General features: G+C 54.2%; 7 protein-coding genes across 7 annotated transcripts; 3 read left to right on the forward strand and 4 right to left on the reverse strand.

Annotated features, from left to right (window-relative positions):
- Positions 1–1,554: 1,554 nt before the first annotated feature.
- On the reverse strand, positions 1,555–1,851 carry PHYSODRAFT_492818 (hypothetical protein; the record flags this gene model as incomplete). Its single annotated transcript, XM_009526287.1, has 1 exon — positions 1,555–1,851. A coding segment is annotated over one exon (297 nt), but the record flags the coding sequence as incomplete, so codon positions are not given.
- An 86-nt stretch (positions 1,852–1,937) lies between these two features.
- PHYSODRAFT_497898 (hypothetical protein) lies at positions 1,938–3,962 on the reverse strand (the record flags this gene model as incomplete). The annotated part of the gene is made up of 1 exon (XM_009526288.1): positions 1,938–3,962. The coding sequence occupies one exon, from the start codon at positions 3,960–3,962 to the stop codon at positions 1,938–1,940; it is 2,025 nt and encodes a 674-aa protein (XP_009524583.1).
- A 559-nt stretch (positions 3,963–4,521) lies between these two features.
- Positions 4,522–5,572, forward strand: PHYSODRAFT_329764 (hypothetical protein; the record flags this gene model as incomplete). Its single annotated transcript, XM_009526289.1, has 3 exons — positions 4,522–4,695; positions 4,743–4,927; positions 5,329–5,572. 3 exons carry the CDS (start codon positions 4,522–4,524, stop codon positions 5,570–5,572), a joined length of 603 nt encoding a protein of 200 aa, XP_009524584.1.
- A 1,120-nt stretch (positions 5,573–6,692) lies between these two features.
- Positions 6,693–7,283, forward strand: PHYSODRAFT_329765 (hypothetical protein; the record flags this gene model as incomplete). The annotated part of the gene is made up of 3 exons (XM_009526290.1): positions 6,693–7,037; positions 7,084–7,116; positions 7,182–7,283. The coding sequence occupies 3 exons, from the start codon at positions 6,693–6,695 to the stop codon at positions 7,281–7,283; spliced, it is 480 nt and encodes a 159-aa protein (XP_009524585.1).
- Positions 7,284–7,394: 111 nt separating this feature from the next.
- PHYSODRAFT_489042 (hypothetical protein) lies at positions 7,395–9,332 on the reverse strand (the record flags this gene model as incomplete). Its single annotated transcript, XM_009526291.1, has 2 exons — positions 7,395–8,564; positions 8,928–9,332. 2 exons carry the CDS (start codon positions 9,330–9,332, stop codon positions 7,395–7,397), a joined length of 1,575 nt encoding a protein of 524 aa, XP_009524586.1.
- Positions 9,333–9,741: 409 nt separating this feature from the next.
- On the forward strand, positions 9,742–11,084 carry PHYSODRAFT_299444 (hypothetical protein; the record flags this gene model as incomplete). Its single annotated transcript, XM_009526292.1, has 5 exons — positions 9,742–10,133; positions 10,211–10,608; positions 10,673–10,841; positions 10,867–11,032; positions 11,073–11,084. 5 exons carry the CDS (start codon positions 9,742–9,744, stop codon positions 11,082–11,084), a joined length of 1,137 nt encoding a protein of 378 aa, XP_009524587.1.
- Positions 11,085–11,911: 827 nt separating this feature from the next.
- Positions 11,912–13,370, reverse strand: PHYSODRAFT_345757 (hypothetical protein; the record flags this gene model as incomplete). Its single annotated transcript, XM_009526293.1, has 4 exons — positions 11,912–12,650; positions 12,773–12,914; positions 12,959–13,053; positions 13,137–13,370. The coding sequence occupies 4 exons, from the start codon at positions 13,368–13,370 to the stop codon at positions 12,348–12,350; spliced, it is 774 nt and encodes a 257-aa protein (XP_009524588.1). The 3' UTR covers positions 11,912–12,347.
- Positions 13,371–13,645: the final 275 nt, after the last annotated feature.

Genomic DNA, 13,645 nt, shown 5'->3' on the forward strand with positions numbered 1-13,645 from the left:
AACCACTTCCACGCCACCAGCACATATCCTCCAACTTCTCACGTTAGCGCTTGGTCGCAGCAGGCAACATCTGCGTCAACGACCTCGTCGTTATTTAATCTGTCACAACGCCACCGATCCTTTGAACTTGCTTACCTTGGGTAACCTCGTACCTGAGCCGCCACATGACAACCTCGTCACGGAATCTGCTCTTGATGTACTCGGGGTAGTCCAAGATTACATGGTAGTTGTCTCCCCGGGAGCGCCTGTAGTCCTCATCGGGAAAGCCATAGTCACGCACTCGGCGCTGGGGATCCAGCGTGTTGCTCTCAACCATGAGCGCCATAATGGAAGCAGGTACTGGTTCACCACGAGCCAACTGATCGAAATCAGGCTCACCAGCTTTGAGCCATTCACCGTTCCTCTTGCCCAAGTACAAATTCATCTCGTCGATCGGGCAGCCAAATCCCTTGCGGCGGCTCCGCAGTCTCCTCTTCAGCTCATCAATGATCTTGTCTCCTTCAATGTCTAAGCCCAACATCGTTGCCGCATCCACCACCACGACCGACACGACTTTCCTCCTTGGGCGGCTTTCCTGCTCCCGTTTAAGGTCTTCAATCGAGCGCGCGAAGCTCCTTCTTTCTCGGGCCCATCTCTCCTCCATTCTTCTCCGCTCCATTACCGAATTCATGTCTACCATCTTTCTTCTGGACGGTGAAATCAAAAATGATAAAGTCCACCACGGAGAACCTGCACAGGTCAAGAATTTTCTTCAACTCCTCGGCTGTTTCCGGGGTTCCTACTTTCTACAACGGCAATTCACTTGAGCTATTGCACATGCGGCAGTTGGCGAGGAGCTCGTCGTTTGATGGCCGGCGTGCCACCTCTCCGGGTTATCGGCGAATTCTGAGCTGCCGACTGAGTAGGTATCGCAATACTTGAAGCTGTTCCTGTGCGGGCATGAATATTCGTCGTTGAGTTGAGTCTTTCCTGCTGCTGTCGCTGTTGCTGCTGCGGCGAGCTCACTCGCTCCATGGGCGTCGGCTGCAAACTCGGCACGCTCACGCATCGCGTGATCTCTTGCTGCCGTTCGTAGGCGTGCATCGCATCTTTTGACGGCGTCGGAGCTGTCCGCATTGGACCTCCAAGAGCCAGAGGCGTCGCAGGACACCACACTTTGGTCGCAGTTTTCCACTCCTCGAAGGATAGCAACGACGGCATCATAAAGCCACCTGGAGACACAGGCGACGCGAGTTTCGACCTCTTTATTGGTGATATGACAGCCATCGTAGGGTCTCCGGCAAATGCTGGAGATGTCAGCCGAGGCTTCGAAGCCAGTGGCGACGAAGACGGCGGCTGATCGAAGGAACCTTCAGAGTGAGGACGTCGACGGGATGACGACGCCGACGCCCCGTTCGCAACAAGCGCCTTCACTTGATGCTGCAGCTCTTCCACTTTCGACTTGAGGTCGTCGATAATGCGCATGGCGTCGCGCTCTCGCTCCTGGCTCAGCGCACTTTGCTTCCACGCGTACTCGCACTCGTCTCGGTAGAACACGAGGCTCTTGATCTCGTCCGCCTGCACTTGCTCTCTCGTCTTGATCTTGAGGGCGCACACCACGAGCTCGTTCTTCATCTGCAGACACTTGTCCATCAAGCGACGTTGGAGCCGCAGACTCTCGCGCAGCTTGACGCTCAGTTGCGAGTATTCAGTCCGGAAGCGATCGAAGAGCCCCACGAGCTGCCGCTTGCGCGTCGACTCGTCCACGGTCTCAGCCTCCAGTACCGCCAGCAGTTCACGCTCCGTGTCTTCGTAGCGCTGGCGCCGCTCGCGGTCATCCTGAGTTTCAACTTCATCGGTTGTCGCTGACATCGCCAATGGAAATCTATAGCAGCATTGGGCCCCTAAATTTACCATGAACACTTGACAGCTAAAGTTGCTCGCATCTATTGTAGATCTTACCACAGAACGCACTTGTCACCTGGGTTCATGGGGGCACCCGCAGGGCAGTTAAATGCCGAAGCGAATGCAGCACTGTTCATCGCAGCGCCATTAACGCGCACTTCGCCGACTGCGTGCGTGTTCGTGAGGAACGAGTCCACAGCAGTTTCGTCACGAACCTTACCGCACCACGTTTGCGCGTACGACAGGAAGAAGAGCTGATTGTCGTCATTGTCGCTGCGCGAAGACGACACACGCTTCTTGTAGGCCTTGAAGGCCACGTGCAAGCCGCCGTTGTCCGCGATGTTCTCACCTAGTGTCTTCTTCCCGTCGACAGGGACGAGCTCCACTCCGTCCTCCGCAGTCGTGTAGAATGCGCTGTACTGGTCAACCAGGCACAGTGCGCGCGTCTCAAACTCGGATGCAGTGGTGTTGGTCCACCACTGGTTCCAGTTCCCCTTCGCGTCGAAGTTGGAGCCTGCGTTATCGAACCCGTGGCTGATCTCGTGCCCCGCGACTACACCCAAGGCGCCGAAAATCTGAGCTGCTGCGCCACTAGCATCGAAGAAAGGCTGCTGCATCAATCCCGCAGGAAACACGATCTGGTTGGTGTACGGGATGTAGTACGCGTTAGCAGACGCCGCACTCATACCCCATGATCGACGATCCACATCCGCTCCAATAGCCCAAGCCAGCGACACATACTTGGCCGTGTAGATGAGGTCCAAGTTGGCGAAATATGTAGTCGGGTCGAGCTTCACTAGTCCTTGAGCTTCTTTCTCCAGCTGCTTGGCATCAGGCTGGACGTACATGACCTCCAGCGTGTCAAGCTTCGCCAGCGCACTTGCTCGTGTTTGATCATCCAACCAGTCCAGTGTCTTGATGTTGTCGGCCATGGCATTCAGCACTTCGTTCAGCATAGCGATAAACGCGTCACCCGTCTCCTTCATGTCGTCACGGTTCGCAACGTACGCAGCACCTGCGTGTACGGGCAGCAGGTCGACCACGTTCGCCGCGCAGATTTTCTCCATGGGCAGTGGGGTCTGTGTGCCCAGCATCACGCCACGGAAGAACTCGAAGCGCGCGTCAACAAAAGGCTGGCTCAAGTACTTGGCAAAGTTGTTGATGTACGCGAAGGCAACGTACACTTTAAGCGCGTCCAAGGTGATCAGCGACACGAGCTCCTCGGCTTTTTCAAAATACGCGATGCTCAAGAACGCGACCTCTGTGCCTTCCGTCAGCGCTGGAGCATCATCCAGCAGCTGCATGCCTTCCGCGTACGCTCCGAACACAAGCGGGTAGTTCTCTGCGGCCTCCCTGTAGGCGAGCAAGTAGTACACATTCACGGTTACAGGATCCAACTCGGCGTAGTTCTGCAGCTCAATGAGCTGTTTCTCCACCCCAAGCACCACGTCTCCGTAGTCGCCGTACTCGCTTCCTTGCAGCTCAAACCCGGTCAAATTGAGGATCGTGGACGCGTAAACCGTCAAGTTTTTCTCGATATACTTGAGCACCTGGGGATTCTCGTAGTAGTCGTCCTGCAGCGTCAGGTCCGCGTGGGACACCCAGAGCACGTTCCGACTTGCGTTCTGGAGACTCGAATCCGGCTCGAGGTTCGTGATGAAGTCCGCGCCTGTGCGTGCGAGCCTCCCCGCGACTCGGAAGAGCTCCTCCTTGCTCTGAGCACTCACGATGCTCTCCACTCCGTCCCGCAGCGGCTCCGCCCCAATGGCATTGCGGGCGTCCATGTCCATGCAGGAAGCGTAGAGCGCCCCCACCAGGGACGTCGAGTCGTTGGCGATCGCCTGCAGAACGACCGCGTCCATTGCGTCCTGAGCCTTGTCGAACGCGTACTCGACCATGGACTCGTCCGGCTGAATCTCGTGCGTTGCGAGCCACCCGCCGCATGAAAAGCGGTAGAAGTCGACGCATGGGTTGACGGATGTATCAATGAGGGACGCCACGCTGTCCGGGAGTGCTCGAGACGCGGCGAGCTGCGGTGACAGGAGCAACCCGCACCCGATGATAAAGAAGCGCTTCATGGAGAGGTGGGCCAGTCGGCAGGCGCTGTGGTGCAGTGGCGACTGCTGGAGTTAATGGTGAAGTGAGCAGCTCCGACACGTCCAGCACTCTGGCAGTCGACTAATAAGGCAGGGTCGGAAGTTGGTGGGATTTTGTCAAGCTGGTGGTGCTATCAGAATTTATTGACTTAAATGTTGTATGATACCATGTAGCCATGACAAGATTTGTTGCCTGCACTGTGCCAACATTTGGGAGATTGGATTCTGATTTATCGCGGTGGGTGCAGCAGTACAGTATCCGTTCGATCTGCATACTTAAGTAGTCAGCTTGTTACACTTTGGTGCAGGTCACGGTAGTTGTTGATGTTGAAGCGAGTATGGCTCGAGAAAGGCAACACGCCCAGCCGAGGTCTACTTAGCCTCATTCGGCAATTCGCCTCTTGGTGGGCACTTCTCCAGCCATTGCACAAGAGGTACGCCGGCGAGATCACGCTGTAATGGAGCGAGCACTGACTGCTGCGGGTGTGCTTACCACAGTGTTGAAGACGGAATCGCGCCATGCGTGCTGCAGCACCCGAAGATGACGCTGGTCGTGTCGCTGGAGATAGACCTGGCCGTCCTGTTTTCGCTGCCGGCGATGGCGTTCACGCTACTGGAGGTGACACCGGAAGTTCCGAACGCAACTGGTGGCGGCCGTGGCGACTACTGCTTGGAGGAGATGCTGGTGGCGCTACTGAAGATGATGTTCCTGGAGGTGGCGCCGATCTCCCGACTGAAAGTGATCGTGGTGGTCACTCCGAGCCCGCGGCTGGCTTGAAGATTCCTTGCATCGTTGCTGGCGTGGGGTACACGTTTGTCGCGGAAGTTCCGGATGGTGCTGAGGCGCAGCATTTACGCGATGTGGCGTGGACGGCGATGCTGACGAAGATCGGTGACTCTACTGAAGCGGCTCAGGAGGTTGGCGACAACGACTTGAGTCCTATCACGTCGTGCGGTGCCTGGATTGGTGTCTGGTGCAGTGTCTACTGAGCTGGATCAAGGAACGCCTAAGAGGTGTCTAGGCTGGTGCCTTCTAGTGTGCCTAGCTGTGCTCCGAACGTGCCAAACATGGTGCGATAGGTGGTGCCCAGTCCGGTGCATCTGGCGCTGTCGCCCACTTTCCCGGTGGTTGCGGGCTGCGGCTGAGTGGATCGTGGGGTTTTGGAATGGAGATGAAGTTCCTGAGTGCGCGCTCTACTGGGCAAGAGGCCCGAAATGGCTTTGCATGAGCCAGTGGGCGCCTTCCAAAACCCATATAAAATCATTTGATCAGTTTAATCCAATGTATTTTAAATTACCGAAGCGTTTAACGATATGTAGGACAAGCTCGCCTGTTTGCTCTGTTGAGTTGGATTTGTGCGGTTCTCACCCTCGGCTTTGGGCTGTACCTCTACGGCATCGACGCGAATTTAGTGCGCGGCTCGACGTCGGACTTCGACAATCGCCGTTTGTGGACTGTGGGCATCGAACGTGCTGCATTCTACGCTTTCCCGTTGCTGGGCAGCGTCATGCTGAAGCTGAAGATAATTTACAGCCAAAAGTTTGACAGCCTCAAGGACAAGATCCACTATTCGCTCGCCGCTCTCGTGTGATGCTGCACCCCAACAAGGAAGCATCAACCAGCCGATGGTAAGAAGTACATCGAGTACTCTGAGATAGCTGGTAACAAATCGTATTCGTACTTTAAAGTACTATTTTTTAACTGACGCGAGTCTTCTTCTTGTTTTTATTTATTTAACTTCACTGCCTCTCAAGACGTTGGCTACCAAGTTCATAGCGTCGTGGCTGAAGAGGGCACAATGACCAACGTCTGAGTTTTGCATCGCCGACGACGATGCTCGACACCATTTCGGCGACAAACAATGAAAAACAGTGGCATCACGAGGCACTCCCTGATTAGATCGCTCACTAGTGACAAGGGTGCCGTACTACCCTTGACCGAAGCTCTGATACTCCTCAGTGTGATAAGTCTCAGGCCTGCTGTCTGAGTCAGGTCTCTCTGCTAACATACCGCGGTCGATTCACCAACTTGCAACTCGGAAACGATCACTTTGTTTCGTCAGACTACATTTCATGCTGCTTTACACTTTGACCTCAACCTTGTTAGATGACTCCGCTAAAACCAAATTGCTAAGACGACGACAATGCTGGGTGACCTCGCGACCTCCGGCACGGCGAATTTCCCGTAAGCACAACGCGTGACTGTTCAACTGAATCGAAAACAGCAAAAGCAAATTGGCAAAGTAACTTGCGGAAAAATCGGCCCTTTACAAAAGTTTGTTGTCCGTGTTCTCCCATCACAAGTGCCATTTTTAAACAGGGCCACGATCTGGCCATTCAGTCTGGCCCATGTTTTTGATACCAAATACCGGACTTGAAGGTTGTAAAATGGGTCCCTTCCTTGTTTCTTTCCTGATGACATCGTTGATAGTAGGAGCTTGTGGCGCAAAAATTCCCTGGTCCTCGCGATGGGCGAAATGAAGCACAGATTTAAATTTGGAGACCTTGATTGACCACAGGTTCTCTCTTCCCAATGACCGTGCAATCAATCTCGACGATGTGATGGAAACGCACGTAGTGGAGGTGTGGCCAGTGTGGTGTCACTATTGCAGAGACGACGCAATGAAGACTTTGAGATTGATATGTGTGCTTATCGGCAGCCATGCCTTCGTAATTGACATTGAGGATAACAAGACCGTCGCTGACTTAAAGATGAGGTTGCGACACTTCTGGAAGCCCGAGCTGCAGACGTTGTTCCTCGCGAAGAAGGACGGCAAGTGGCTGTCAGATAGGGATGAAGATGTACGAGCTCTGATGGAGAATAAAACTTCGAAAGCGATGGAGGAGGTTCTGGATGATAGCAACGTCATGGACCCTCAACGCCCACTCAACGACTTCAACTTTCCTGATATTGAGGACGACTCAAGAGGAAGGTGGAATGAGCGCCATGTAGTCTTGGAGACTCCGTACAATTGGTCCTGGCACAAGCGCACAATCAAAAGAAGGCTTGCTACAGCCGAACAGCGTCGTACGGGTTCGTCGAGCTCCAAGTGCGATGTAAGGTGGATTGCTTCAGCTAATCTTAGTGTTGATGTTACGGCAGAACGTCGTGCGAGGGCTGAGCAGCGGCGAGAAGGTTCGTTTGAGGTTAATATGTAAAGTAGCTTTGGCTAATCAAAGTATTTGATGCTATGAACAGAGCGGGCGATTTTGTGGCGTGAAGCACCCTCGGCTGTGGGGAAGTGGATCTCGTCATATTTCCCCTCGAAAGCGAATTCACCGAAGAAGGCCCCCTGGCTTTAAGAGGCAACTATTGGTGCAGGTGTACATATCAGTCTTATGACAGTGAACGGGACCAAAAGCGGGAAGCGACATTTCCACAGGTCAAACCACATTATTTTCCCTCAGCATGCCTCAAACTAAAAAACGAGTTGTCAATTTTTTCAACTCTGTCACCCAATCATGTGTCGATACGACCCAAACATCATCCGTCACGGCTCGATCTCGAGCACGAACAAACTCAAAATGTGCGTGCGACGCGTTGAATACGTGAAGTCGTCCGTGACCATACTCCTGTTGCCGGGAACGACTCCAATTGGCCTGCAGGTACGAAGCATCATCGAGTTCTGCGCCTCCAGACCCAATCATGATGTGCGTAGGCGCCATTGCCCGTCCATTCTGTTCTCTACAATGGCCTTGATACACTGGACATGTCCTCTCGTAGGCATGATAGTGGCCTGAGAAGACCAGATCCACTCGGTTGGTAAAAAATAAATCTTCAAAGCAGCCACGTAATAACTCCGCAACAGCGTGATCTCCTTCGTAGCTTTCTGAACAGTAGAGCGGACGATGCAAATGCACGATCAGCCATGGCGTTATTCCACGGTCGACTTTGTCGCGCAATTCCCGCTCAAACCACTCCCGCATTGGTGCGCCAGAGGTGCAGCGGTGCTCACTACTCACCACAATGTGGTGGGTCAATCCGAGACGGAAACTGTACCAGAACGGCTGATTGGAGGTGGCGTCCATCGCTTCAGGCATGTGGAAACGACGCGCGTATGGCACGCCGCACTCGCCGTGAGAATCGTTATTGAAGTTCCCACCTTCAGGGTGCCAGCCGTTGGCGAAAGCGGCCTCACTACCCGAAAGATCATGCCCTTCACCATTCACAGTATAGTCGTATTCGTGGTTGCCGATCCCCACCATATAGGGCAGACGTGAAGCTACCGGCTGTACAATTGCTCCAAACTGATCCCAGAGATATGTACTGCCCTTTGCGTACGATATGTCACCAATGTGAATCAGTGCAGCGTATTCGGGCGTGTCAGAGTCTGCATCATCTCGTGACGCTTCGTCAAAGTCCTGCTGAATCCGCTCCATGACAGTGCGTCCATCGCCCCACTTGGCCAACCTCGACACCATATCCAGCGACGTGAAGTGTCGTTCCGGATTGCTCGCATCAAAGTCCAACTCGTCCGTCGGTTTCTGCAGCACACTCGTGCCTAAATCTCCAAACACGAAGAAACCCTGCGGTCTATGATTTTTTTCTGCTGTGTCATCGCCCATGGCTGTACGAAACGTGAACTCCATCTCCGGACTCTGGACACCCGTGCCGCTACCCACGCGGTAGATATACTTCTCCCCCGGCACCAGCTCCGTCATCACCGCGTCGTGAAGATATCCCGGGTGTCTGAAGAACACCGACGCGCGAGTGGTCGCGTGTGCATCGCACATATCAAGCGCGTCGTACGTCCCGGTCGTCGCTTCCGCCCGCCGCTCCAACCTCCCCGACTTCACCGTCCCAAAGCTCACACTAGGACCGAAGACCTGGCCACTGACCCACGAGACCCGCATCTCGCCCTTCTTTCCCGTCAACGCCAGTCGCACTTGTAGCGGCTCAGTGTGGCCCCTCTCCATCTCCACGAAGGCCGATTCCCCCAGAACAACAAATATCAATTCATCATGTTCATCGTCATTTTCACCCTGGGGTGTAATTTTGCGCAGATATTTAAACTGGTAGGACGCGCGCATGTTCACTAGCGGTCCGAACACAATAAAGCGGACTTCATCTTCATCCACGCGACTTTGGTTGGCGTACACGTAGTCCACAAAGTCCGAAAGCGGGTCTCCGTCCACGTCGTTCACTTCTTGCGGGTCCACGAGGTAAACGGCCACCAGATCGCCCGCTGCAATGGATTTAAGCGTAAATTTCACTTCCACAGTTGCTAACTGCTTGGCCAGAGTCGTGTTTACCGACAATTTCACGTTAGGTTCTTGGGTAACGTCAGAATTGCGCACGAATGTACACATGGAGCTGGTGCCGAAGCACTTGTGACGCTCCTGATGCGGCATCCACGCCCCGCCGCGGTGCCACCGGTAGAACCAGCGGTAGTAGTCCGCGGAGAACAACTCCCCCTCGAAGGTAGAAGCGTCCCCCTGGGCTGCCAGAAGCAGTAGGCTTAAGCCTAGCACGGCAATGACCAGCGTCGTCATGTTCGCAGGGTTCCCAGGTTGAGACTGCGGATAATTTGCATGGTACGCTGATTGGGTGAAAATGAACACGGTGAACTGATTGGCTGATATTGTTATCAGAGCTGCTCAGGTATGGCTACATTTAGATCTGTTTTGCGAAGATGATGGATGGTCATAAAATGTTGAAACCGCCTTGGCGGACCAATAGTACTGCTAGTTAGTAACATCAAAATTAGTAGCAACAACGCACAGCGCTTAGTGAGTATCATTCTTAGATTGTTCGTCTGGCATGAGTGGGCAAGTGCATCCAACGCCCTTCTCCTTCTCGAGGGGCTCACGCGCGAGCATCTCGCGACCGTACGAGTCCAGGGGCACTTTGCCCCGCCTGGAGGATTGGAAGCGAGCGAGCTTCCGAAGTCAACGGGCGATTCCAACTCAAGTGGGGATTGTCAAGACCATTGGTTTGCGGTTGCTTTTCCTGTCCATAAACGTTTACACGGTGGCCTCCTTCCTGTTGACTTCGTCGGGGATCTACCTGTTCTGGCCGGCCAGTGCCGTATTTCTCGACGATTTACACAACGGACTGTACAAGTTTCACCCGCGGACACAGATCGACCGTGTGATGCTGGAGGAGATGGAGAAAGAGTCTGCAGTTATGGAGAGGCACTTGCTAGTGTTGAGGTATCAAGACCATCACCACAACGCTCTGGGATCCGCGAGTCATTGCTACCGACTCGGCGTCGACAAAGGCACTTCAGTCGTCGTGACGTAGGGAAGTCGCGAAGATCCATCCACAAATTCCACGGCTCGCTGCCAGATTCGTGCACGGGGTTTACGGTACCACAGGGACATCCGTACAACTCGGAAGAGCGGATCTACCACGTGAACGATGCGCGGCTAGTCATCGGCCAGTCGTTTCTTTATTGCACGGATCCAGTGTTGTCCATGACTGAACACTACGACCCAGATTTATCTTACTCTCAGCAGGTTGACAACACGGAGTTTACGTTCAAGGCGAGCTACGTCATCGTCCAGCAGCACTTCGCCAACGCGTACTACGGCGTCGAGTTTCAAGTGAGCTACTGCGTGGCTCGACAAGTCGAAAATGCCCCAGGGTATTGGGAATTGAATCCGCTGATCCGAACGACGCGAAAGCGTATGTCAATGTGCTGTTCACGCCAAAACCACTATTGCTCAACCTATTCAACGTATTTGGCCAGGCGTTGGTGTGGTTCGTCATTATTCGAGAGATTTGGCGAACTACACTAGCGGACAGCAACGTGCGCGTACCCACGAGACGCCCGCCCAACGATTTCCAGCGCCGGCAAACGCAATGGCTGGGCCTCCCAAAGCCGCACATGGTTGCTGCGTGCACGTATATCGATGCGGGTGCGAGTCGACTGAGGCTTTCCAGACTGTGGCTGTCCAACCCCCTCTACATGATGGGGAATGTGGCTCACGCTATTGGAACGACCGTGGAGTCTCAGATGGCGGTCGAAGTGCTGTACTGGCAGTACAGCAAGTCTGGACGCATCCAGGACCTACTGTACGCCGGGATCTACTCCGTGCGTCATGCTTGGGTAGGTCTGGCGACCTGTTCTCTGCTTCGACTGCTGCTAGATGCTCTACTGAAGCCGACGCCAAATAAGGAGCCACAGTTGTGGAGTTTCAGCCATACTAGCACCGCTAGAGGCTTGGGGTTCAGTGCGGTTACTGCATTGCTACGCCACTTCCGCAGCGTGTTGCTGTACGTGTCTGCCAAATCGTATATTCTAGCCTTCTCCATTGCTGCAATCGTAACAGTGCGTGGGCGAGGGGTGTTTTTCCTCTGAGGCATTCGAGAGTTGGAGGAGGCGCACTTAAAAGCCCCTTTTGGGGTGTCGTATACCTCCACCGTCAGGGGTCGAGTACTTCTCTGGCCCACATAAGAAACAACACTTCGGTTTTCTGGACATAACTTGTTACAAAAAAATCGTTTGGTTACTCGCAACACCTCACCTGAAAGCTGCGCATTTGCTCCGTTTCACGCTATGATTTCAAAAAATCTAGCAGCAGAAAGAAAAGAGAAACAGCCTTTTATCTGAAGTCCGTTTTAGGCAACATTAGGGTTTTTAGCGAGGTGCCGTCAAAAATTAACGATATTAGAAAATAAAATATCACCGTAATCGCGAGTGACTGCTTTACCCTTATGTTCGGTTGTCGATGTTGTAGCGCCAGTTTAGAAGGGCTACAGTTTTGAGGTTTTTCTACGCGATTATCTCGACATGCGCAGACCCATTTAGTTTGGCCAATAGTAAGATGAAACAGTTGATTATACCCAATCATATGTGACATGTGGTTCACATCAAATTGAGGTTTAATGCCGAATGTTGTTTCTCAGAGAAGTACGCTGGCCTACACGGGGTCGAAGGTGACTGGGTGTTTAGACGAGTGAAAGCTTTAACAAAAGATAACCTTGTAGTTGATACAAAAGCTTTCTTTGTGGTTGTTGTTGTTCACAAGACAGGGAAGATTTACGACTGAATCTACAAGCCGAGGGTCGGCACGGCCGCCGTCGATCTTAAGGTCAATACCTCTCCTTGCGCTTCTCGGAGTTGCAGGTGTACCCTTCGTCCTTGGGCACGACAACCCCTCCGCATTCACACCACATTCCGTTGTTTCGTACGCACGACACCCGTCCTCGAGCGGGGATGGAGACGTCCACGGACCCCCAAGAGTTCCACCTCACACGTGCGTCGCGCCATCATTTCCAGCAGCAACTCGGGTACCTCACAATCGGTACCCCTCGTAGGATGTAGCCATTTCGGCACTCCAGCCGACACGCGAGTCCGCCGCCCCGATGCCTGGCACGGGGTCGGTATACCCCGGCACGGGACATCTTCCCCGACTGCACGTTCATCGTCCTCGACGGACCTCCGGGTGGCGGGCGAGCTCTAGCCGCAGGAGAGTCGATCGTTCCTCGGCAGCACGGAATTCGGCAGAGATAGCCGCAGGAGCACAAGGAGGAACTTCTTCATCGATAGTCACTTCAACGCCGTCCACGGCGTCAGCATCGGTAGTTTGGTCTTCGGCAGTGTCACTGCCTCGCAGTTGTTGCAGGCTCTCCTTCTCCGAACGATCGCGTTCAGCAGCCCTTGCACGCAGGTCCTTGAGTCCGAGAATGATCATGCCTGTAGGCGAAAATTCGTCGGTGTCCTTCTGGTTGTCACAGCCACGCCAAATGTGAGTCACGACGCCCGCAGTCACTATCAGCACGGTCACAGGGGGTCCGGTCCGTACGGCGTCCACTCGAGGACATAGTTCGCAACGTTAAGCGTTACCAGCGCGACAGCCACGCCAACCGTTCCCAGCAGGGCAAACTCGAGCAGGTAGAACGCCGCCATCGGCGCGAAGAACGCCAACGAGATCACGAACTTGGTCACTATCCACGCGACGTGGAAACCTTCGAGCGCCCGCCGGCGACTTTGAGCAGCAGCGGCGCGCGTAGCCTTTGCGTAGCACGCGACCGAGTGCCCAAGTCGGGCAGGTTCGCGTAGAACGTAGAGTAAGCGGCAAACCACCACTTATGCAGCATCGGTCCGTAGTCTCCATAGCGCTCTTCCTCGTCTTCGAGGACGCGCACGGGTACCGCGAAGAGGGCACCCAGATAGCATATAGGTACGCAGCGCCTTGCAGCTCTCGCACCTCGCGATTGAGCAGCACTGCATTGTATTGGCACAGGCACGCGTTACAAAGCGAGCCGTTCAAGCATGCGACGCGCCAGACCTGCGCGCCGAAAGCCCAGCCGACGTTACGCAGCGGCATGGAGATGACCCACACGAGCACGCAGCACACACCAGCACCACAGTAGGCAGGAAGCAGCTCGACAGGAGCGTAGCGCTCTTGGTAACGAGCGAGAGCAGCATACATGTTGGCCATACTCGATCAAAGTCAGAATATGAAGTACTTTCTCAGTTTGCCGTGTCAGTTAGAACGGAAGTGAGCCGTAGGAACGCCCAATTTCGTCCCAAGGGTGATTCGTCAAGGCAGAGCCATCAATCCAAGTCAGTTCAAGGTCAATCACAGACAAGTTGCCGTCCGTCGAAAAGCAGTCATTCGCAATTTTGCGCCGGAGCCCGCAGACAGCAACCAGCCGAAGCCCTTCTCGCCACGCCACGCCCCAGTCGCCATGAGCGACACCAAGGAGGACCTCG

The sequence above is a fragment of the Phytophthora sojae genome (genome assembly GCF_000149755.1).
Source record: "Phytophthora sojae unplaced genomic scaffold PHYSOscaffold_3, whole genome shotgun sequence".
In the NCBI taxonomy this organism is placed as follows: domain Eukaryota; phylum Oomycota; class Peronosporomycetes; order Peronosporales; family Peronosporaceae; genus Phytophthora; species Phytophthora sojae.